Source organism: Oncorhynchus kisutch, unplaced genomic scaffold (genome assembly GCF_002021735.2).
Source record: "Oncorhynchus kisutch isolate 150728-3 unplaced genomic scaffold, Okis_V2 Okis06b-Okis10b_hom, whole genome shotgun sequence".
NCBI classification, from domain to species: Eukaryota; Metazoa; Chordata; class Actinopteri; order Salmoniformes; family Salmonidae; genus Oncorhynchus; species Oncorhynchus kisutch.
In genome coordinates this window covers 2921167-2945109 of record NW_022261983.1, presented here as the reverse complement: position 1 = coordinate 2945109, position 23943 = coordinate 2921167, and the positions used below count along the sequence as shown (strand labels likewise).

At 45.1% G+C, this 23943-nt stretch overlaps 1 protein-coding gene across 1 annotated transcript in view; it reads right to left on the bottom strand.

The window, feature by feature from the left end:
- Positions 1 to 30: 30 nt before the first annotated feature.
- lmtk2 (lemur tyrosine kinase 2) overlaps positions 31 to 23943 on the bottom strand; it is a 46170-nt gene continuing 22257 nt past the window's right edge. Inside the window, exons 7-14 of the mRNA XM_031814061.1 lie at positions 18592 to 18722; positions 14628 to 14712; positions 13740 to 13861; positions 10418 to 10567; positions 7123 to 10177; positions 3066 to 3201; positions 2553 to 2807; positions 31 to 2417 (exon numbers count right to left, since the gene is read on the bottom strand). Coding sequence (XP_031669921.1) covers positions 2389 to 2417; positions 2553 to 2807; positions 3066 to 3201; positions 7123 to 10177; positions 10418 to 10567; positions 13740 to 13861; positions 14628 to 14712; positions 18592 to 18722 — 3963 coding nt within the window. The 3' untranslated portion in view covers positions 31 to 2388. The remainder of the gene's footprint in view (positions 2418 to 2552; positions 2808 to 3065; positions 3202 to 7122; positions 10178 to 10417; positions 10568 to 13739; positions 13862 to 14627; positions 14713 to 18591; positions 18723 to 23943) is intronic.

Here is a 23943-nt window from a genome sequence, read left to right as displayed (position 1 = left end):
GTGTTACTCAACCATATCAGACAAGCTATAGAAGTAAATGTGCATTTATTTCCATATGAAACATGTCATTCAAATACACTAAGCATGATCATCAATATGAAGTACAAATATTACAGTTATGGACAGAATGGATTTTCCTGTTTGTCTTAAGGTGCTTCACAATAGGATTTGTGATGTAATTTTAGGAAGTGTCTGGCGCTAATAGTGGAATAGTATTACTTACCTGCCGGAGTGGCAGCTTGTCATAATGGGAAAGCTGTTCTGACATTTCTACACTTCAAAAACAACCACTGAAGTGTACCATCTAAATTTGAAATCTTTTTAAAGCTGGTGGACCAAAACTTGCTTTTGGTCCACAAATATTTCAAACTGAAATTGAGCGAACAGTGTAGAATTTTAGCAACCAGAATAGCTTTCCCATTCAGACGAACTCCACAGCAATCAAAACGCTAGCAGGGTAGTCGCCGTTACTTATCATTCCACTGTTACAGCAGATACGGACATTTTCTGAACTTACAATTCAATCTTGTGTAGCACCTTTTAATTTAACCGGTCACTTACGTGATATGTTACTCTTTAAACGACAAAATAACCTCATACCTAGGACTTGATTACTACATTCCCCATGAACAGACAAAATTAACACTTATATACATCGGTACAGTTCATTAAGTTAGCCTTCTCAAATGTGCAAGATTAAGCAAATGTATATACTGTAGAATAAAACAGGATTTCCTTAAATAAAATACAGTGAAGTTTAACTGAAAGAACACAGGCTGCTGGTAGTAAGAGGTTAACCTTGTCTAGAACACTGGAGGTGAGGAAAAGGTTTGTATCTGAAGACTTAAATCAGGGGAAACCTTGACAAGTCACTAAACCAAGAGCTATACATTGTTTCATCTGTGTAGAACCCATTGAGTCTGGAAGAAGGGTTTGACCTACAGGAACAGAAAGACCATGAAAAGCTCACCTTGCTGATCCAGCTAAATAATTGTTTATATACATCATACCGGAGACAGTCCGTTGAGTGGCGCCTGGGTGCTATGGCAACAATCCTTAAGGTAATCTTTACCTTGGCTGTGTCACATGCAGTAGTTAGTGAGAATAACCCGTGTAGAATTGGTTTGACATAGTAAACCAAACAGAACAGGCATGTCTGTCTTGGTTGAGTTAATGTAAGATCCCTGTACAGTACCAGAGAAATGATCTGCATCCCAAATAGCACCCTATTCCCTTTAGGATGCCGTTTGGGACCGTGACACATCCCTACTGGCTGCTCCTATTAAACTCAGACCCACAAAATGAATCAAAAAGGTACTCATTGCACATTTGTTTCACAAAACATTGACAATTCAAACCAACTTTTTACTCCTGTGTCTCCTGATGCAAACTCAGTCACTAGGCTTGTGTCAGGACAAAATGTATTGCCTTCTTAATCATGTGATTCCTGGAGTGAGAGGATATTTTTGTATACAGCGTAATCAGTATGAAATAGGCACTATGATAAGACCCATTGATTGGTGAAGAAACTGGACAAACCTTGAAGTCCCATACTGTTAATTCAAACCGTGACAATGTTCCCTTATCCAATTCTTCTACTGATGGTGTTTAACTGAATGAACTAATGCTGTCAGACCTCCTGTTCCATAACACTAACATTCTCACTAGAACACTGACTGTTCCTATAGCAACCAAGCAGGGGCTCATGGACGGTGAATGAGTCAATCACCAAAACTTGGTTCCTTAAATTCCTAATATACCTCTTCCAGTCTTGATCATCTCCAGTTGAAGCATACACACTTGAGTAGACCTGACAAATACATTTCCAAAAGGCAACTCCTGTAATAATCGTACAATGTAGCAAAGGTGCTAATGAGCAGTGTTACACCCAAGGGCCTTGCTGTTTTAGTTCGCCTGATCCAAAGAGCTCATTATTCCTAGTTGATTGTAGACACAGGGGCTGTGGTTCAATCAGGGCTTCAAAATAAAAGTATTTTTGGGGTGAAACAGAATCCCCTCAGGAGAGGAGGACATTAACCAAACACTTGGAATGCGCTCGACAAGTCTCAAAGCAAACAAAGTTAGGTCAGTTTTGTCTGTTCTTCCTGCTGCATTGCACTGGGGGGGGGGGGGGAGAGCACAAGGCTAAGAGGCTTTTGGTGGAAGGAAGGGGATTTTGTTGAGGGCGTTGTTGGCTTTTGGAGCCTCTGGCTCAGTCTGTTTCAAGTTCTCTTCATGGCCACCTCTTGGGTGCAGTTCTGCCTGAGAAGAGAAGCATCCACGGCCTTCATAACACCGTGTCATCATCCGTCCGTCTTTAGCCTGCATGTTGAGCTCTCCTACATTCACCTGACGTTGTGGGGGGAAACGGACCCTTCCACATGCACCTTAGTCTTTATCTCCTTCTTCACTGCTTCCTGAGGGAGGGGGGCATAAATACAGAGTTAGAGGGTAGATCATAGAGATCCTATTCAATGACTATGTACGAGGTAGATAAAGCACATGCCTGTCTGTTTTCTGTAGTTTGTTTGTGTTGGTGCACTCCCACTTGCCTCCTTGTTCGGTGTCTGAGTCAGTAAGGTGTGTAAGGGAGAAGCTGGCGATGCTGGCCGGGGAGATGGAGAAGCGGGAGTAGTTGGAGCTGCTCCAGCTGGGCTCCGGGGTACAGCCCCCGGGAGGGGAAAAGTAGTGCGAGGCCGTAGACGAAGGGGACATTGTCTTAGACATGGCCAGGTCCGAAGCTGCCTTGGAGAGGAACACCGAGGGCTCCGGGGACGAGAAGTCGTCATCCCATTCAAACCCACCGCCTGAGTGGAGAGACACCTGTTTATAACCTTGATTTGGTACAATTAGAGGCAATATGGAACATTTGCCACTGGAGGTACTCATGAGCCAAAAGCCCCCCCCCCCCCCCCCCTAAATGACCAATGTACATACATTTTTTTTTCAAATGTTCAAACTATAAACATCTGCATTTGTATTACATTGTCAGGTAGGTTTCACGGAGCCCTTTAGGTTCTTCCTTGATAATGCTGATGGACGTTGGCTGTATCGTGATGACTTACCTTCTTCATCTGTGGAGCTCTCTGTGGAGTTGGTGAACCTATTCAGGTAGCTGGCCGTGGGCACAGGGCTGCTGAACTCTGACACCTGGCTGTTGGAACCTGACGAAGGGTCTCCCAGCTCCTTGGTGGGGGTCTCCTACAGATGGGGAGACCAATAAGTGCAATGGTTAAAGTACAGTCTCATAACATTTAGACTTAGGTCTAGATTGCACAGAGAGAACCTGTGAATGGTACAAAAAATAACTTCAATATCACATGACATTCAAACCATTTCTAATGCATAGCCATAATATTTGTATCCTTGTTGTTTTGATGTAGAGTGGGGAGAACAAGTATTTGATATACTGCCGATTTTGCAGAAAAAAATCCAGAAACTCACATTGTATGATTTTTAAGTAATTAATTTGCATTTTATTGCATGACATAAGTATTTGATACATCAGAAAAGCAGAACTTAATATTTGGTACAGCAACATTTGTTTTCAATTACAGAGATCATACGTTTCCTGTAGTTCTTGACCAAGTTTGCACACACTGCAGCAGGGATTTTGGCCCAGTCCTCCATACAGACCTTTTCCAGATCCTTCAGGTTTTGGGGCTGTCGCTGGGCAATAGGGACTTTCAGCTCCCTCCAAAGATCTTCTGGGTTCAGGTCTGGAGACTGGCTAGGCCACTCCAGGACCTTGAGATGCTTCTTACGAAGCCACTCCTTAGTTGCCCTGGCTGTGTGTTTTGGGTCGTTGTCATGCTGGAAGACCCAGCCACGACCCATCTTCAATGTTCTTACTGAGGGAAGGAGGTTGTTGGCCAAGATATTTTTTTTATTTTATTTTTTATTTATTTCACCTTTATTTAACCAGGTAGGCTAGTTGAGAACAAGTTCTCATTTGCAACTGCGACCTGGCCAAGATAAAGCATAGCAGTGTGAGCATACAACAAAGAGTTACACATGGAGTAAACAATTAACAAGTCAATAACACAGTAGAAAACAAAGGGGGGGTCTATATACAATGTGTGCAAAAGGCATGAGGAGGTAGGCAAATAATTACAATTTTGCAGATTAACACTGGAGTGATAAATGATCAGATGGTCATGTACAGGTAGAGATATTGGTGTGCAGAAGAGCAGAAAAGTAAATAAATAAAAACAGTATGGGGATGAGGTAGGTGAAAAGGGTGGGCTATTTACCAATAGACTATGTACAGCTGCAGCGATCGGTTAGCTGCTCAGATAGCTGATGTTTGAAGTTGGTGAGGGATACACAATACATGGCCCCATCCATCCTCCCCTCAATACGGTGCAGTCATCCTGTCCCCTTTGCAGAAAAGCCTCCCCAAAGAATGTTTCCACCTCCATGCTTCACGGTAGGGATGGTGTTCTTGGGGTTGTACTCATCCTTATTCCTCCAAACACAGCGAGTGGAGTTTAAAAAGCTATATTTTTGTCTCATCAAACCACATGACCTTCTCCCATTCCTCCTCTGGATCATCCAGATGGTCATTGGCAAACTTCAGACGGGCCTGGACATGCGCTGAGTTGAGCAGGGGGACTTTGCGTGCGCTGCAGGCTTTTAATCCATGACGGCGTAGTGTGTTACTAATGGTTTTCTTTGAGACTGTGGTCCCAGCTCTCTTCAGGTCATTGACCAGGTCCTGCCGTGCTGATCCCTCACCTTCCTCATTATCATTGATGCCCCACAAGGTGAGATCTTGCATGGAGCCCCAGACCGAGGGTGATTGACCATCATCTTGAACTTCTTCCATTTTCTAATAATTGCACCAACACTTGTTGCCTTCTCACCAAGCTGCTTGCCTATTGTCATGTAGCCCATGTTCCTCAAGGTTCTGTTTTAGGACCACTATTGTTTTCACTATATATTTTACCTCTTGGGGATGTTATTCGAAAACATAATGTTAACTTTCACTGCTATGCGGATGACACACAGCTGTACATTTCAATGAAACATGGTGAAGCCCCGAAATTGCCCTTGCTAGAAGCATGTGTTTCAGACATAAGGAAGTGGATAGCTGCAAACTTTCTACTTTTAAACTCGGACAAAACAGAGATGCTTGTTCTAGGTCCCAAGAAACAAAGAGATCTTCTGTTGAATCTGACAATTAATCTTAATGGTTGTACAGTCGTCTCAAATAAAACTGAAGGACCTCGGCGTTACTCTGGACCCTGATCTCTCTTTTGAAGAACATATCAAGACCATTTCAAGGACAGCTTTTTTCCATCTACGTAACATTGCAAAAATCAGAAACTTTGTCCAAAAATGATGCAGAAAAATTATCCATGCTTTTGTCACTTCTAGGTTAGACTACTGCAATGCTCTACTTTCCGGCTACCCGGATAAAGCACTAAATACGGCTGCTAGAATCCTGACTAGAACCAAAAAATTTGATCATATTACTCCAGTGCTAGCCTCTCTACACTGGCTTCCTGTCAAAGCAAGGGCTGATTTCAAGGTTTTACTGCTAACCTACAAAGCATTACATGGGCTTGCTCCTACCTATCTCTCTGATTTGGTCCTGCCGTACATACCTACACATACGCTACGGTCACAAGACGCAGGCCTCCTAATTGTCCCTAGAATTTCTAAGCAAACAGCTGGAGGCAGGGCTTTCTCCTATAGAGCTCAATTTTTATGGAACGGTCTGCCTACCCATGTCAGAGACGCAAACTCGGTCTCAACCTTTAAGTCTTTACTGAAGACTCATCTCTTCAGTGGGTCATATGATTGAGTGTAGTCTGGCCCAGGAGTGGGAAGGTGAACGGAAAGGCTCTGGAGCAATGAACCGCCCTTGCTGTCTCTGCCTGGCCGGTTCCCCTCTTTCCACTGGGATTCTCTGCCTCTAACCCTATTCAGGGGCTGAGTCACTGGCTTACTGGGGCTCTCTCATGCCATCCATGGAAGGGGTGCGTCACCTGAGTGGGTTGATTCACTGATGTGGTCATCCTGTCTGGGTTGGCGCCCCCCCTTGGGTTGTGCCATGGCGGAGATCTTTGTGGGCTATACTCAGCCTCGTCTCAGGATGGTAAGTTGGTGGTTGAAGATATCCCTCTAGTGGTGTGGGGGCTGTGCTTTGGCAAAGTGGGTGGGGTTATATCCTTCCTGTTTGGCCCTGTCCGGGGGTGTCCTCGGATGGAGCCACAGTGTCTCCTGACCCCTCCTGTCTCAGCCTCCAGTATTTATGCTGCAGTAGTTTATGTGTCAGGGGGCTAGGGTCAGTTTGTTATATCTGGAGTACTTCTCCTGTCCTATTCGGTGTCCTGTGTGAATCTAAGTGTGCGTTCTCTAATTCTCTCCTTCTCTCTTTCTTTCTCTCTCTCTCGGAGGACCTGAGCCCTAGGACCATGCCCCAGGATGGCACAGCCAGAAGAGGACTGGCCACCCCACAGCCTGGTTCCTCTCTAGGTTTCTTCCTAGGTTTTGGCCTTTCTAGGGAGTTTTTTCTAGCCACCGTGCTTCTACACCTGCATTGCTTGCTGTTTGGGGTTTTAGGCTGGGTTTCTGTACAGCACTGAGATATCAGCTGATGTACGAAGGGCTATATAAATACATTTGATTTGATTTGCCTTGTGCAGGTCTACAATTTTAGCCCTGATGTCCTTACACAGCTCTCTGGTCTTGGCCATTGTGGAGAGGTTAGAGTCTGTTTGATTGAGTGTGTGGAGAGGTTAGAGTCTGTTTGATTGAGTGTGTGGACAGGTGCAGTTAATACAGGTAATGAGTGGAGAACAGGAGCGATTCTTAAGGAAAAACAACAGGTCTGTGAGAGCCAGAATTCTTACTGGTTGGTAGGTGATCAAATACTTATGTCATGCAATAAAATGCAAATGAATCACTTAAAAATCATAATGTGATTTTCTTGATTTTTGTTTTAGATTCCGTCTCTCACAGTTGAAGTGTACCTATGATAAAAATTACAGACCTCTAAGTAGGAAAACCTGCAAAATCGGCAGTGTATCAAATACTTGTTCTCCCACTGTAAATGTTAGATACAAGTGAAACAATGTATGTGTGCATGCAAAAGGTGACAAGTCGGTACTCTACCTGGTCGAAAAGGAAAACAGTGACATCGTCGAAGAACGACACAGCTCTACTGGCACTGTCTGAATCACTGCCCCCTGATGGCATGGAGGGTTTGGCACTGGGGGTGACCTTCAGCAGGCTCTTGAGGTTCCGCGCTCTACTGTCATCCGAGACTATAACGGGAACCGGGTGCACCGTGTCGTCCTCGCTGTCCTCGCTGGAGCTGTGCAGCCGGTACGCCCGCATGTCATCATCTGAGTCATCGCTGTTATCGTCCTCTTCGTCTGCCTCCCCTCCGTCCTCCTGCCCATCAGAGCCGTCCCGCCTGCCCAGGTACCTCCCCTCCATGTCGGGCTCCTTCAACTTGGGGGTAATCTCGCTGGCGTAGGTCCTGGTTAGCTTAGCGTGTACCGGTATGTTCTCAGGAAAAGGTTTTGCTGAGGTAGCAACAGCAGGCAATGGAGGCTTTTCCAGGTCCTCGGTGGAAGTGCCGCTGGACTCTGAGTGACTGTGAGTCCTGAAGTCAGGGAAGAACTCCAGTGTCCCGGTTTCGTCCACACTGCCGTCAATGGACACAGGTGAAGTCTTCTCCCAGTCCTCCTCTGTGGTGAGGATCAGCACAGGGAGACTGGTCCCTTCCAGGGGCTGAGGCTCGGTCTTCTCCACTCCGATATCAACCAGAGCTTCTCGAGCAATGGGAGACTGTGACCCAGCAGAAGACTCTACATGCTCCTCCTCTGTGACTTCAGATGGACCTCCAGAAACACAGCCACTGATGTCCACAGTTGGCGAGATGGCTTCTTCAAACTTCTTCTCGGGCTCGGACTCGTTGTCAGAGAAGTAAGCAGAGTCTCTGTAGTTGCCTCCCATGAAAGATTCCTCGCCAGGGGCGATGGACTCTGCCTGCTGGTCCTCACCGTCCTGAGTCTCCACCTCCGAGACGATGATTTCAGGGGGAACCAGCATGGTAGCCGCTGCTGGCTCCTCCTCCTCCTCGGCCAAACTCAGACCGTTTTCCTCTGAGAAGTGGTCTTTGATGATGGGCTGAGAGTTCCACTCTGGAGACTCCAGGTTCTCTGTCTCGTAGCCGCTGTCGGCTGTTTTGTACGGGGGCTGGAGCTTGTGAGGGGCTGCCGGGGTGTTTAGCTCTTCGACAGACTCCTCCAGCATGTGGCTGTTGTCCAGGGAGTCTGGTGTCTCGGCTGAGTACTCCACAGTTGGCAGAGTGGTGGAAACACTGTCCTCCAGTAGGCTGTCCTGGCTGATCTGGTCCATGGAAGGACCAGAGACCAGCAGAGAGGACCTGTCGTGCTCGTTGTCATGTTCATGCTCAGAGAGGACGGTGTCCATTTCGGCCTCTGTATCATCTTCAACCAGGTCGCTCAGCAGATCATCACTGGTAAAGCCTTCACTGGTCAGGCCATTGTCAACAGCAATCTCACTGACATAGACTGGGGGAGAGCTTAGCGGGTCGTCTGTTGGCTCTTTGATTCCTATGGATTCAACACAGTCATCCTCTGAGGCTCTGAGGCGGTCTTCAAGGCTGGGGTTTTTGGCATCCATGCACAGGGGGTCTGTAGTGGCACTTTCAGAGAAGAGTGTGGGAGACTGGTGGATATTTGCTGAACTAATAACAGGGACCTCAGCCCTCTCAGAGGTAGAGTCAAAAGCAGAGTCCATCATATTAGAGGACTGCTGCAGCAGTTCTCTAATTGGCAGCTGGTTGCTACAGATGTCCTCTGTTACCAGTGTATTTGAAGGCACCAGTGTTTTAGGGTCTGCTAGAGGTTGCAGAAAATCCACAAAACTGGGACTCATAAAGTCAAAAAGTTCCTCCTCTGCTGGGGACATGTTGCTCTCCACAGGTTTTATGGGGATCTCTGCTACGTTTATGCCATCTATGGTCTCATCATCATCATCATCCCAAGAGTTCATTCTGAAACTGTGCTCGGGGATGTGGGTCAGACCAGGTTGGAGGAGGTCCAGTTGTTGACTCCCACTACTTTTCCCTGATAAACCAGAGCCCTCCTTCATCAGGCTCTTCTCTTTGAGGAACATGAAGTTGTCCGCTAGTTTCTCAGTGTTCAGTAGCCTCATCACATCCGGGGTTCCCTCGCCCTCTGCCTCCTCTAAAGAGTCCTGGAGGATGACCTCTGAATGGCGCTCCCCTAAAAAAGAATTCCGAAAGCACTTTTCTGTTCCCTGGGCCTGCCCCTCTACAGACTCCACTCTCTGGAAACCATTTCCGTTGAGTTCTGGAAGCTCCATGAAGCCCCTGTTCCAGGAATGGGAGTCCTGTCTGGAGTCTCCTTCGCTGAAGATGTTGGTGTGGAAGGGGCTGTCATGCTCACTGGACGACCAGATGTGGCTGTCCTGGAGGTACGAGTCCTTAGAGTCTATGCTGTGGTGGAAGAAGTCTGCATCAGTGCTGGACTCATCCAAGCGGACGTCTTGGAGGGTGACAAATGTCTGCCTGTCTGAAACTGTGTCTACCTCCGGACCCCTGTTCTCCTCCACGGTGCTCTCCCCCTGCTCCTCCAACTGGATGTAGTACTCATTTCCATTGGCTGGTTTGTGAGCGTCAAACACGGGAAGGATCCCGGGGATTGCCGAATGGGTGTTCCTGCTGTCGGAGCCCCCCGTCCTGGGGGCTGCGGGGTCTGGAAAGTGGGCCTGAATGTCCTCGCTGGGCACGGGGAAGAACATGCTGTGATAGTTGAGCGTGGTGTCAGTGGCCGAGCGTCCATGGCCACTGCTGCTATCGTAATGGTCGTGCTTGGCCGCTTCCCACACGTACTCGAAGCTCAGGCCACGGCTGGTCTCAGTGACGGTGAGCACCTCGTCCACCTCGGCCCGCAGGGCGTCATCTGCGAACTGCTCCAGAATGGGGTAGGAGGAGTGGCTGACGGTGGTCTGGCGGGTGACAGGGTTGGGCTTGAGGGAGTCCCAGCGCTGCTGGAAGTCGTCCTCCACATCCTTCTGGCCCTGCATACGCAGGTAGGTGAGCAGCCGGTGGATCTCCTCGGCCGTGGCCCGCTTGTCTGGAGTCAGCCAGCAGAACTGTAGCACCTCATACCTGCACAGGGGAGAGAGTTGAGGTATTACCCTTTATGGCATGAGCAGAGGCTTTTTAATTTCAGTTTGACTTCATAACAGAATATATCGTTTCAATGTCAAGTATGCAATTCATACACTTCTCTTTATGGTAAAGTCTTTAAGTTTTGTAACAATTCAGGAGACACTCCATAAATAACATGTAGTCCAGCTAGATTCAGTTGGTGTCATGTGTAGTATGGTTGGAGAGATCGGGACTGACCATCTGTCGGAGTAGGGCAGCTCCAGCTGTGGTTTCAACAGTTTGATCTGCTGTTCCCTGATGACGTGGTTCAGGACCTCACGGTCAGACAGGTGAGGGTAGGGCTGGGCAGCGTTCTCAAACAGCTCCCACAGAGTCACCCCCAAGGCCCTGCAAACACAGGGATCAGAGAAACACTTATGACTCACAACCTACTGTACCCATGTGCATGGTGGCAACATGGGTCTGTGATTAAATGCTCAATGGGGGGGGGGGGGGGGGGGGGGGCGTAATAACCATGCTCTTAATAAAAATAATCGGGGCATGGATTCGACAAGTTATCAAAAGCGTTCCACAGTAATGCTGGCCCATGTTGGCTGCATGTCCTTTGGGTGGTAGACCATTCATTATACCGCTTGTCTGTCAAAGTTGGACATTACATTTTTACATCTGAGCTCCTAGAGTGTGCGGCTCTCCTTTATCGTTTTGGTGTTCCACTCCGCTAGCCAGGTGCGTTTCTTTCGCCTCTAGACAATTCTTGATACACACAGGAAACTGTTGTTTGTGAAAAACCCAGCAGCATTGCCGTTCTTGAAACAAACCAGTTTGCGCCTGTCACCTACTACCATACCATGTTCAAAGGCACTTAAATCTTTTGCCTTGCCCATTCACCCTCTGAATGGCACACACTGTCTAATGTCTCAAGATGATTATTTAACCTGTCTTCCCTTCATCTACACTGATTGAAGTGGACTTAACAGGTGACATCAATAAGGGATCATATCTTTCACCTGGTCAGTCTCATGGAAAGAGCAGGTGATCTTAATGTTTTGTATAGTCAGTGCATGGGTCAATCCACAACTAGAGTTCCTTTTATGTCTATTCAAAAATGTCCAAGTTTTCACAATTTTAAAGCCCTAGTTACTTGTTTTCTGAGGATTCATATTTATTTCACGTGATTCCTTTACGTTTGTCATTCATTTTAAGGTGAACCCTATTATGTGAACTGTACTCGCGTTTTAATATGGTGAAACTATTCCTTTGAAAATCATTTTTCTAAACAAATAGTCAAATCATAGCGTAAAAGCAAGTGAGCTGGTGCTACTCTTTTTGGCCATTATCTGGTGTTTTGTGGTGGAAAACAACATCAACCCTGTCACCCATAGATAGGCTAGACAATTTCTATATTTTTGTGAAGCTTGCATTCAATTCCCACTCCGTGTTGCACACAAGCTTCCATCCCCCCAGTCACAAGGGGATTTATGGTCAATTAAAGATCAAACAGTCCACCCGGCTACTTCATTTGTCAGTTACTAGAATGTTTTTGTTTAACCTCTATAATAGACCAGGCATTCACAGCTTCCATGTTTAAATGTATTTTGTCCTATTTTCCTGTTAAATAAATATTACAGATGCATTTTGTCTTTCTCTCAGGTGGGCTTAATGAGTACAGTGGCAGAAAAATCACTCCCTCTAAACAATGGAAATAATGACATATTGTTCAATATGATCAATACTAACTTTGCATAATATTGTAGTCTATAGTGTATATTTATAACACAAACCATTGGTTTCCAGATATATTAAGAGTAGATGTTACTATTCTGTTTCATCATAAATCACTGTGGTTCCTATTATGCCGGTGTGCATTGAAACACATGGGGATAGTGAGCTTACATTCCTAATATTCAATTAACAAATGGTTTTTGTTCAGATTACAGCATCTAGCCATGGTGCCTTTATCAAGATTAGAAACAATTAAACGTCTGTACTCTCTCCAAGACATTTGGAGTAGACAGGTAGTCATTGATGCAGAGAGAGAAGAATAAGATCAGGGTTGAGGGAAATCAGGTCTACAAGTAGTGGACAAAAAGGCCAACATAAGAGGGACAAGATGATGACTTTTGGGTGGGGGCATATTGTTGACCTTCATTCATCCAGGTGATTCTGTGTTTTGGTCCACCAGCTGTCCCTTTGTAATACAACAGTAGAGAGGTAGATTTGAAGCAGTCTTCAGACAGACTTTAGGAAAACAAGTTGAACTAATTAACAAGAATAGCAGTACAGGAAATGTGAATCAGTTTTCAGATAAACCATTGCGTGTGTTATGGTCTTTGTGCATGGATTCCTATCCACAGAGGACCAGTGTGTGTGTGTTATGGTCTTTGTGCATGGATTCCTATCCACAGAGGACCCGTGTGTGTGTGTGTTATGGTCTTTGTGCATGGATTCCTATCCACAGAGGACCCGTGTGTGTGTGTTATGGTCTTTGTGCATGGATTCCTATCCACAGAGGACCAGTGTGTGTTTTTGTTCTAACACAGTATTAACTGCTGATTCATCTCTCTGATTAGTTTATTAGTTGAATCAGCTGTGTACGGGTGGGTTGGCAAGAACAAAAACTTAGTCCACATTGAGCTCTGTTGATACGATTGGACACCCTCCTGATGAATAGTAATGATCAGTTTATTTTAATAACTTTAGGGGGGATTAATATAATACAATTTTACATAAGAAATGTCAGTTTTGAATATTTGGAAATGAATTAAAATGGATAATTTAAGAGGTGGGCTTATAATGGTACATTCAGTAGCCATTAAGCCCAGTCCAAACATAAAAATTAGGAATGTATATTTCATTGTATCTCCACTTTTCCTATGAAGATTAGCGCATGTACATGTTAGAAATGTCTAAACTTAGATGTTGATGGGCTTAATATGTACACTTACCCTACACTACCCAAAATGCAATATTGGTGGAATGACCCATATTCTGTGAACTAAACATATCCTTATTTAGGGGTATATGTGGTGCTGCAACGAGAGCCTCCTTATGCAACGTTGTGATTTACAGCTGTGACACGGACTGGCACGGAGCCATGAGGTCATAAGGGAGGGGCCAGGAGGGATAGGTTCCAGTGTTGCCGTGCTGCCGAGTGGGAGTGCAGGGTCAGCGTCTTCTTCCCTTTAGAAGTCAGCTAGACTGAGTGCCTGCTAGGATTTACACTCTCAGAGAGAGGCTATCTGGACAGAAGAATCAGAGATAGTCTATCATCTTCAAAGGAGACCCTGACCTACTGCTCAGCAACAGGACAACAGGACACAGGTTGACTCACTGTGTTAATGAGTTTATTTTATTCAACACAGTGAAGCACAATGCCCAGGAGGCTGCTGAGGGGAGGATGGCTCATAATAATGTCTGGAATGGAATCAACTACACAGACACCATGTGTTTGAGGCCATTAAATGTATTCTGTTCCAGCCATTACTATGAGCCTGTCCTCCCCATTGAAGGTGTCACCTACCGCCTGTAAGTTGCACAGTGACCAGGTGGAGGTACCTACCACACATTGCCAGGCTTGGTCTGGTCCAGAGTGATCACGCCCCCATGGCGCTCCCCCACCAGCTCCGGGGCCATCCAGCGCAGGGGCGCCGACTCGTCGTCCTCTGTGATGATGTAATCCTCCTGTGACATGAGAGAGGGACAGAGTCAAGCATGGGGCATCCATGTAATTACATGCAGAACACATAAGTGTAATTTAATAGGATGTCTATCTCAGAATAGTTCTACAAATAACCAGTAGGCTCACATTCACCTTTTTTCCCCCATTCAATTCAGTGATGTGTTTTGCCAAGGCTTCTTTCGAATAAGCATTTGGATGTTTGGTAGCCTTTCCTTCAGTTCTAACCCACATTACTGTACTTTGAGTTGTTTTTAGAGTTCCTAGTAAGTACTTAATCAAGCTCAGAAATACAGCCAAAACACCTCTGGCCACACTTGTTGACCGTGCTAAATAGAGAGCTCAACATTATTTGAGGAATGCAGCTAGCCTTATCGACAGTCAGGCCAGGGACAAACGCAGTAGGGAGTTACACTTTGGTAAAACAGAGTTCTGCCAGACTGGGCTCAAAGGCTGTATATAAACCCCCTACTGGTAAGCACTTATCCTCCCCTTAATAAACCACTTTTACACTATTGTGTTGACTACACGGACTAGGCCTTATACTACTGTACAGTACAGAGCTTTGACATCCTTTGAAACTTTGGTGGATGTGTAAGCTCTCTGTTCAGCTGGGCTCAGCATTGTGAAAAGGGTTATAGGTTAATGAACCTAAACTGAAACTATTGTAACAGCACACATACAGATGCCACTTCCTTCTGTCACCTGAAAGTAAAACAAAATCCCCCTGATTCCGTTTGAAGGAAAACAGGATGTGAAGGTCCCTGGTACCTTGTATCTGTAGGGGCCGATGCCATAGTCTCCCACTTTGACCGTCAGGTCTGCAGTCAGATAGCAGTTCCTCAGGGCTAAGTCACTGAGAAAAGAGAGGGAAACCGATTAAAGAAGATTAAAAAACATGAGGATTTACAGAGTTTGTGTGTTCAATATGGTCTGGTGTGGTCATAGAACGGTTGAATTCAATACGGTCTGGTGTGGTCATAGAACGGTTGAGTTCAATATGGTCTGGTGTGGTCATAGAACGGTTGAGTTCAATCTGGTGTGGTGTGGTCATAGAACGGTTGAGTTCAATATGGTCTGGTGTTGTCATAGACCGGTTGAGTTCAATATGGTCTGGTGTGGTCATAGAACGGTTGAATTCAATACGGTCTGGTGTGGTCATAGAACGGTTGAGTTCAATATGGTCTGGTGTGGTCATAGAACGGTTGAGTTCAATCTGGTGTGGTGTGGTCATAGAACGGTTGAGTTCAATCTGGTCTGGTGTGGTCATAGACCGGTTGAGTTCAATATGGTCTGGTGTTGTCATAGACCGGTTGAGTTCAATATGGTCTGGTGTGGTCATAGAACGGTTGAGTTCAATCTGGTGTGGTGTGGTCATAGAACGGTGAATGGATCACAGGGCTGCAAATAATAGGCAGTTGGTCCAGTTGTTCTGGTGCCAACCCACAGGTCCGGTTGAGTCTACCAGCACTACATCCAACAAATAGCTCTCATTTGTTCCCTCTGAACTAGGGTTGGGCGATACTTGGGGAGAACTCTTCTACGACACGCTACACCAAATATCGCAATATCTGATATAATCGTTTTGCGCCGTTAATGACTAAAATCACTCCAGACTGTGCAATTTGTGCTTATTTACAATATTAGTCACATTCTCATTAAATAATATTTGTGTGGCGAAGAAATAAGACTTAATTCATTTAGACTTTCTTTTCAACATATTGCACAGACTAACTGATTCAACTGCACAGTTTAGATTTGTAAAGTTCAAATTAAATATCGTCTTGCGTATCACAATATATCATCAATGTCATGATATATCGGCCCAACCCAAGTTTGAACACAAGTAAGCGGTTTGGGATAAACACTGCAGTTCACACTGTAGTCTCTGAAGAGGAAACAATACTCTGAACCTCATCTTGTTCATCAATCATTTGGGAAGAAGATGGAACTCATTTAGATTGGCTCTGTGCTGCTCTCATGTGATCATGCAATGGAAATAAATAATTGAAAGGGTGGAATATACAGTCAGTTGCCAGTTTATTAGGTACACCCATCGAGTACCTGGTCGGACCTCCCTGTAGCCATGAAGGGATGTACCTGGTCAGCAACAATGTTGAGATACACTGTGGTATTCAAATGTTGCTCAACTGGTATTCAGGGACCTAATGTGTGTCAGGAAAACATTCCCCACACCATTACACCACCAGCCTGTGCCAGGATGGGGCCAAGTTTTTCCATTCCTCAATGGAAAAACCACCAGTCTTGGTGGTTTAGTGTTTACGAGACTCTTCTTGTTTTTAGCTGATAGGAGTGGAACTCTGTGTGGTCATCTGCTGCAATAGCCCATCCATGACAAGGACTGACGAGTGGTACGTTCCAATATGCCGCTCTGCACATCACTGTTGTACTGCGCCGTTATTTACCTTTTTGTGGCCCGCCTGTTAGCTTGCACGACTCTTGCCATTCTCCTTCGACCCCTCTCATCAACTAGCTGTTTCAACCACAGGACTGCATGGTTGTTTTGGTTACACCTTTCTCGTAAACCGTAGACACTGTCGTGCATGAAAAGCCCAGGAGACCAGCTGTTTCTGAGGTACTGAAACCGACACGGCTGGCACCGACGATCTTACCATGCTCAAAGTCACTTAGGTCACTAGTTTCGACCTATTCTAACATTTAATTGAACAGTAACTGAATGCCTTGATGCCGGTCTGCCTGCTTTATATAGCAAGCCACGGCCAGTATGTTTGGGGTGGTGTACCTAATAAACGGTCCACAGTATATTTTCATGCCTTAAATACACTGTACAGGCCTATGACAGGATGACATAATATCCCAGTGACAAATTTTGAATTACATTTCTCACCCTAATATGATTAAATGCCATGTCTCAGGTGATTAAGGACCCCTTCAACCTGACTCTAAATCCAACCCCCATAGACCCAGGTCAGGGCAGGGCCAGACAAAGACTGGACTCTTCAGTGGCTTTAGACCCAAACACATTTGGACTTATAGCTTGCATCACTAGAGGAAACCTCATTCAGTTGCTTCTGTTCCACCCCTAGTAACAAAATCACTGATGCTGGAGCTTTTCCCCACTCACTCATACAGCACCAGGATATTGTTCCCAGGGAAGAACACTCACAGGTGGGCAGAGTGGCAGTGAGGCGGGGTGGACAGGGGAGGGCAATAATGGGGGACAGATGGTATCTCATTCAGACTGGGACCCTCATGGAGGGAGAGGCTCTGGTTTCCCCCAGGCCCAAGAAACATTTCACCACCAACCCGTTCCAAGCGCGTCTCTTTTACCCCGTCTATCCGTGGACATCGCTGACACTTGTGGTCTGTGCTCGTACACCCCGAGAGCTACTGTCAGGCCCACTGAAACATCGGCAAGATAAATTGAGAGATATTTTAAACCTCTTCTGTCCTGGATGTTCCCTGCTGTTGGCGAACACAGTGCATTACAGTACTACTGGAAGATCAGGGAGAGAGAATCAGATTCAAAGTCGTATCCCTACAAGGCAAATGGCATGGGGGCAGTTTGGTGCAGACACATCAGCAGATTCTTAACCTCTGACAGAAAATCCATATAGTTCAGAGACCTAGCGAGTTAAAAACAAAGATCTTACAACAACAAAAAAGGAGATCAACTGATTTTGTTCATTTTTTTCAAGTCAAGTGAAACTATCATTTGCGTAAAATTATAAAATTAATTCAAATATGTGCTGGATGCTATGGTTGTCACACTGGTCGAAAAACTGGGGAACACAGTTCCCTCTCCTCTACTGCCCCATATGCTATTTCTCCCCAGGGTTGTTATGTAATGTCAGTCAGAGTGGTTCTCCTGGACCGCCATGACAGCTCGCTGTCTTATTGCTGTGGCCACCCCATCACAATAACATGCTGGGCTCAGACCACAGACCCTAAGCCTTGGCTATAGTTTCAGTTCACACCACTGCCACCGTCCCCGAAGGCTTTGTGGCACCGTGCTAGCCACAGCCCCGTGTCGGGTACTTTGTGGGCGGGGCATCACACCTTGGTAGTAAATCAACTTTGCAACCCAACCAAAAGAAAAGCGGTGCACTATTTTTTATTACGACTGTCATTACGACCCTGTTAACGGTGGAATCTCGTACTTGGGCTCCTTTTGAGTTGTAACACAGGATAATAAATGGCCAACATGAGGCTATCCATTTACACACAAACAGCAGAATCATCATATCCCTCTGACAGGCTGATAGTTGACACTGTGGCAATGCGTGGGAGCTGGGTAATTGGAGCCCTTTGGGTTTATTCTGAGCATGCAAAACAGAGCATGTAGATGCGCTGAGCGGAGCCTACATGTCCTGCACTGCCGGGTAAAACGTTCAACCAAACAGGCCCTTGCAGCACTCTCCTTTTTGGACAGGCCCAGTGTCCCTGTTTAGGATCAGTGTTGGCTTGGGAGTAGGAGTACGTATCCATAAGAGAAAGTTGCCATGAGGGAGGCCAAAACCACATATTTCATTTGATAGAGACAGACACATTAATATCACTTGTCTGATACTATCGTAACTCAACATTTTTAAGTTGGAAGATGTAAAAACAGACAGTACTACTCAAAATGTTTGATGAAGTCTTAATTCCTTGAAACACGACTGTCGTTTGACATCTGAAGGCTGTGCCCTTAGCTAAAGCCGTGTCTAGTTGTGACTGACTGGTGTAAACGGAGCCAGAGCAGAAGTGCTACCTGTGCAGGAAGTTGTGTTTGTGGAGGTGGGTGACGCCAGCAGCGATTTCACAGGCCATCTTCTGCAGCTGCAGCAGCTCAGCATTTCGGAACATCCAATCCTGCTGAGACAGGTAGCTCCGGAGGTCCCCCTGAAATGGAGACAAATGCACAGGATAACACCTGTGTACTAGTTTCAATGCCAAAAACAGCATTTGCTTAGTCCTTATTTTAATATAAAATGGCACACAGAAACTTCACAACTTGAAGCTCCTGTAATATGGACTTGAGTGACTATCTGAAGGTGCATTGTAACAGTCATCCACACAGGGGCAGTAGACTCCCTCCAACTGCATAGCTCTCTCCAGCCCAGCAGGGTTTTACTGCTGATGGGAGAGTAGAACCAAATAAGGGCCCAGCTGTTTAATACACCTAGGTCTATATGCTGTGTCACGGCAATTTTAAAATACAAAATCCGGCCAGTGGGGTGGATCGACTCTTGCCGAATGGCCAGGTCACGTTTCTGGGCACACGGTCAAAAGCTCCGTTTGGGAGAGGAGGTGAACGGGGCAGGCCAGGGGTGTGCGAGAACAACGAGTCCCACAGTCTGGGGAAATAGGTTGAGGGTGGCAAATTTAATTCCCACCCCTCAGATGTTGGGGAGGGCAGCTGAGGCTGATGCCAGAATGTAACTAACCACCAACCCACCAGAGACCTCTGATTGTAGTGGTACAAACCGTCACTATGTGGGTTAGGCCGAGTTGGCATGAGTGCATGGCATTCATCTGTCAGTTTAGATCAGTAACGTTGGGGTAATGAGTGAGTTGGATTCACTGACAAGGCTCCTCCTGAGGTAATAGGGGCTTGCCCTCGTACTATTGTGTCAACAGTGGCTGTGGTTCACACCCTGCAGGCAACTCAAAGCTCTGAGAACTGCCATGAAAGGCTTGCATTCTCACCTACATCTCTCAACATAGTGCAGCCTCCTTTTAAAGGACAAAACCTTCACAACACATTGGTAAGACTTTTACCATTAAAATAAAAAAGTGTTGTGAAAAACAAACGACGGAAAGAACAATAGACAAAGCCACACCCTTATTTTGACGATGCGCCACTAATCCAGGTTGAAATTTCACTGATGTATCATTTCAAAGGACTTTAGCTACACACACCCTCTGCTACTTTGTCATTTATCCTACAAATACAAGGAACAGTAGAGGCCCCAATATGGAGCCCTGTGGAACACCACATGATATCCCTCTAGCCCCCAGGCAGTCCTTCACCAGGATCCATTCTGATCGGTCCCTTATACAAAGCCAGTCAGATCAACTGGGTCCTTGACAAGGATATGATCTACCCCAATAAGGTCCTTCTATACACAGCCAGTCTGTGAAAAGGGCTGCAGGCCCAAGTATGTTTGGGGATCAGGTCCACCACGGTGGGGGAGCTCTGGAGAAGGTGACTGCTGTGTCACCCGGAGCTAAGAGGACTCCTGTGGAATGTGGTAGTGAAAACACAGCCACTCTGCGGGGTCATACAATATACAGGCAGCTTTCGGTAAAACTGTCAATCCACACGACTCAAGGTAATGGATCAGCCGTGTTTACTCAGAGCTCTCTGTGCCCTGACTGACTACAAGCAGCTTAGACCAGACTACTGACGGAACCACCATAACTCTTGTTATTGTCTTGCTGGAAGATCCACTTGCGGCCAAGTTTCAGCCTCCTGGCAGAGGCAACCAGGTTTTTGACAAATATATCCTGGTACTGGGTAAAGTTCATGATGCCGTTGAGTGTTGACCTTAACAAAGGCCCCCAGGAACAGTGGAAGAAAAATTTCCCCAAAACATTAACGTCCACCATCATAATTTACAGTAGGCAGTGTTTCCGCTGCAACCATTTAGCTGTGGCACTGCATAGTCATTGCCGCTACACAAAAAATATGTAGCATCTTTCTGCCAAGGCGCACTTTGAAGACGCTATAACAGTCCACATGTACTTTTCCTCTGCAAATACAATGACTAATGACTAGAAAATCCAGACAGCCCCACAGTAGAATATTTTATATATTTACCTAGTCTGTATGTTGTTGTGTGTTTTTTGCAAGATAAATGTTCCTCTCAAGGTGCATTCAAGTTGACAGTGTTATAGGAAGGGACAAGCAGCCAATTCTTAATGCAACAGCAGTTTTAATGGCATTTGTTTAAAAGAGCTTTCCATTCTTACTTTTTTCTTATCTTCAAAATGTGTGTAAACTACACCATTGTAAACCCAGAGTTTTAGCAGTGGCATGGTTAACCTCTCTGCGCACGGAACCCTGTAGCGGGCTGAAATTCCACAACATACGGTAATCACTACATAAATAGTCATATTAAACATTCATGAAAATACAAGTGTCTCACATGTATCGAAAGCCTAGAATCTTGCTAATCAAACTGCGTTGTCAGATTTAAAAAAGGATTTACTGCGAAAGAATACGATGCGATTATCTGAGGATGGAGCCCTATAAAAAAATATATATGTCAACCAGCACAGGCTAACAAAATCACAAACTGCATTAAAATAAATAGTTCACCTTTGACGATCTTCATCTGTTTGCAATCCCAATGCTCATTGTTACACAATGAATGATCTTTTGTTTGATAAAATCCGTTTTTATAGCCTAACACAAAACATTTTGTGAACCGCTTGTGTCGTGAATTCCGTCTCATTCCATTTTCGACGACACATTCAAAGGTAAATACCCACACAAAACGTGACTTTTCCAGTCATGTTTGGTTTCATTGCAATCAACTGGTTTGTTTGTAACACAACCAAAACTGATGGGCCATTTCGCGGGACGTATTGACTGAAAGAAACCGATTTGAAGACAAGTAATGACATCACTGTGCACCAATGATATGACCACTGTTTCGTTGATTGACTGTATTTTAACCCAATGACCACTGCTCGTCTTGAAATCTAGCTGGGTACATAGCCAATGAGCTGAGGTAAACGGCAATATGCAATGGTTATGTGTTGGAAGACCAACCCATGTAGTAAACTCCAGCGTAAAGAGAGTCATTCGCTATTGAAGTTTTATACCAGAAGGAACTACGCATATTACGAAACAGCATTGTTTGGTAAACGCGCAGATTCAGCTGTTTATATATCAATCAGTATGGCGACTAAGTCAGGGAAAGCTAAATCGAAGTCTAGATATACAGGTGTACACACAATTTTAGAAGAAATTGATAGGAAAAGCGAGACAGAGATTGTTGTAGGATGATTCATTTAGCGATTCCCAAGTGGAGGAGACATGTTTTGGACTGGTAAGTTCTTCTCGTGCTAATGCCCTTGTTTGAAATTAATAATATAGTGATTTTTTTATATTTTAGAAGCAATATATAAAAATGTAATGTAATGAAATGTGAGATGCGCGTGTCTGCCGCCCCACCCCAACCCACATGAAATAGCCTATTTGAGGCTGTTGAGTGGAGGGCAGGCCCACAACAATGGCCAAAGTGAAATGGATAATAATAATAAAGACAGTAGATCTAGCAGGTCTATAATAATATATTCAACCTTATGTTCCCTGTACTCATATATATATATATATATTAATTATACCTGTTGATACTCACTTTACAGCAGAAAGAGACTGCTATGGCACCTGGCATCAGCAGCACAATATTGTGTAGAGCTTTGGGAAAGTGGGTGGGGTTATATCCTTCCTGTTTGGCACTGTCCGGGGGTCTCATCGGATGGGGCCACAGTGTCTCCTGACCCATCCTGCCTCAGCCTCCAGTATTTATGCTGCAGTAGTTTGTGTCGGGGGGCTAGGGTCAGTTTGTTATATCTGGAGTACTTCTGTCTTATCCGGTGTCCTGTGTGAATTTAAGTATGCTCTCTCTAATTCTCTCTTGGAGGAGGACCTGAGCCCTAGGACCATGCGTCAGGACTACCTGGCATGATGACTCCTTGCTGTCCCCAGTCCACCTGGCCTTGCTGCTGTTCCAGTTTCAACTGTTCTGCCTGCAGCTATGGAACCCTAAACTGTTCATATTTACTCTTGAGGTGCTGTCCTGTTGCACCCTCTACAACTACTGTGATTATTATTATTTGACCCTGCTGGTCATCTATGAACGTTTGAAAATCTCAGCCATGTTCTGTTATAATCTCCACCCGACACAGCCAGAAGAGGACTGGCCACCCCTCATAGCCTGGTTCCTCTCTAGGTTTCTTCCTAGGTTTTGGCCTTTCTAGGGAGTTTTTCCTAGCCACCGTGCTTCTACACCTGCATTGCTTGCTGTTTGGGGTTTTAGGCTGGGTTTCTGTACAGCACTTTGAGATATTAGCTGATGTACAAAGGGCTATATAAATCTATTTGATTTGATAAAGGACCGAGGGTCTTCCAAATATTGAAAGTGTGTAAATAGTTACATGTTATTTTGTAAATGTATATATTGTTTTCTTCATATTTTTTCTAAAAAAAATTTTGGGGGGGGTGTGTTAGAATACCATTTTGGCATTTTGTATATAGTTATTTGTTTCAAAATATATACCTTCATCAATTTGGCCACTTGGGCTACTTGTGTGGGACACCTGGGTGACTTCATGATAAATGTCATGTGGCACACTCATTTTGGAAGTTATCATTCTGAAACTTTGCACAAGTACTGTTGCCCTCTTATGTTTTTCACTGAAATTGTCCCCATCATCCTATCTGAATGTTTGTTTTAGCTTGTTCATTTTAAAGATACAACAATAAAAATTTAAAAAACATATGTTTTTTTTTCATTGTATTATCTAAACCAGATCTATGGTGTTATATTCTCCTACATTCAATTGACATTTACACAAACTTCAGAGTGTTTTCTTTCAAATGGTACGAAGAATATGCATATCCTTGGTTCTGTGCCTGAGCTACAGTCAGTTAGATTTGGGTATGTCTTCAGGCGGAAACTGAAAAAAGTAGGGGGTTAGCTCTAAGAGGTTCTAAGAACATTAGCACGCCACAATTCACTGTGAGTGCATAGGGGAGTGTGGGGCAGAATGTAACACAGGTCAATGGTAAGGAAACTTGGGGTAAAACACAGCCCCACCGGAATATATATTTTTGGAGTGACTCAAAATTGTGATGAGACTGATTACATTTGTTGCTGAGCAATACTAGTGGCCACCAGGGATAGTGTTGGGGGGGGGGGGGGGTGAATGGTGACATGACGTGGTTTCTGTAAGAAGTGCAGGCAGGGGGCGTATGACCTCAAGTTACCCTAAGAGGTAGGCAGGCCTACATAATGTTCGCTGTGTTTATGCACGTTTTTGGAACATCAAATTCATCAATAAGATACTAACTAATTAAAAGATCACATTTGGGATCTAACTAATGATT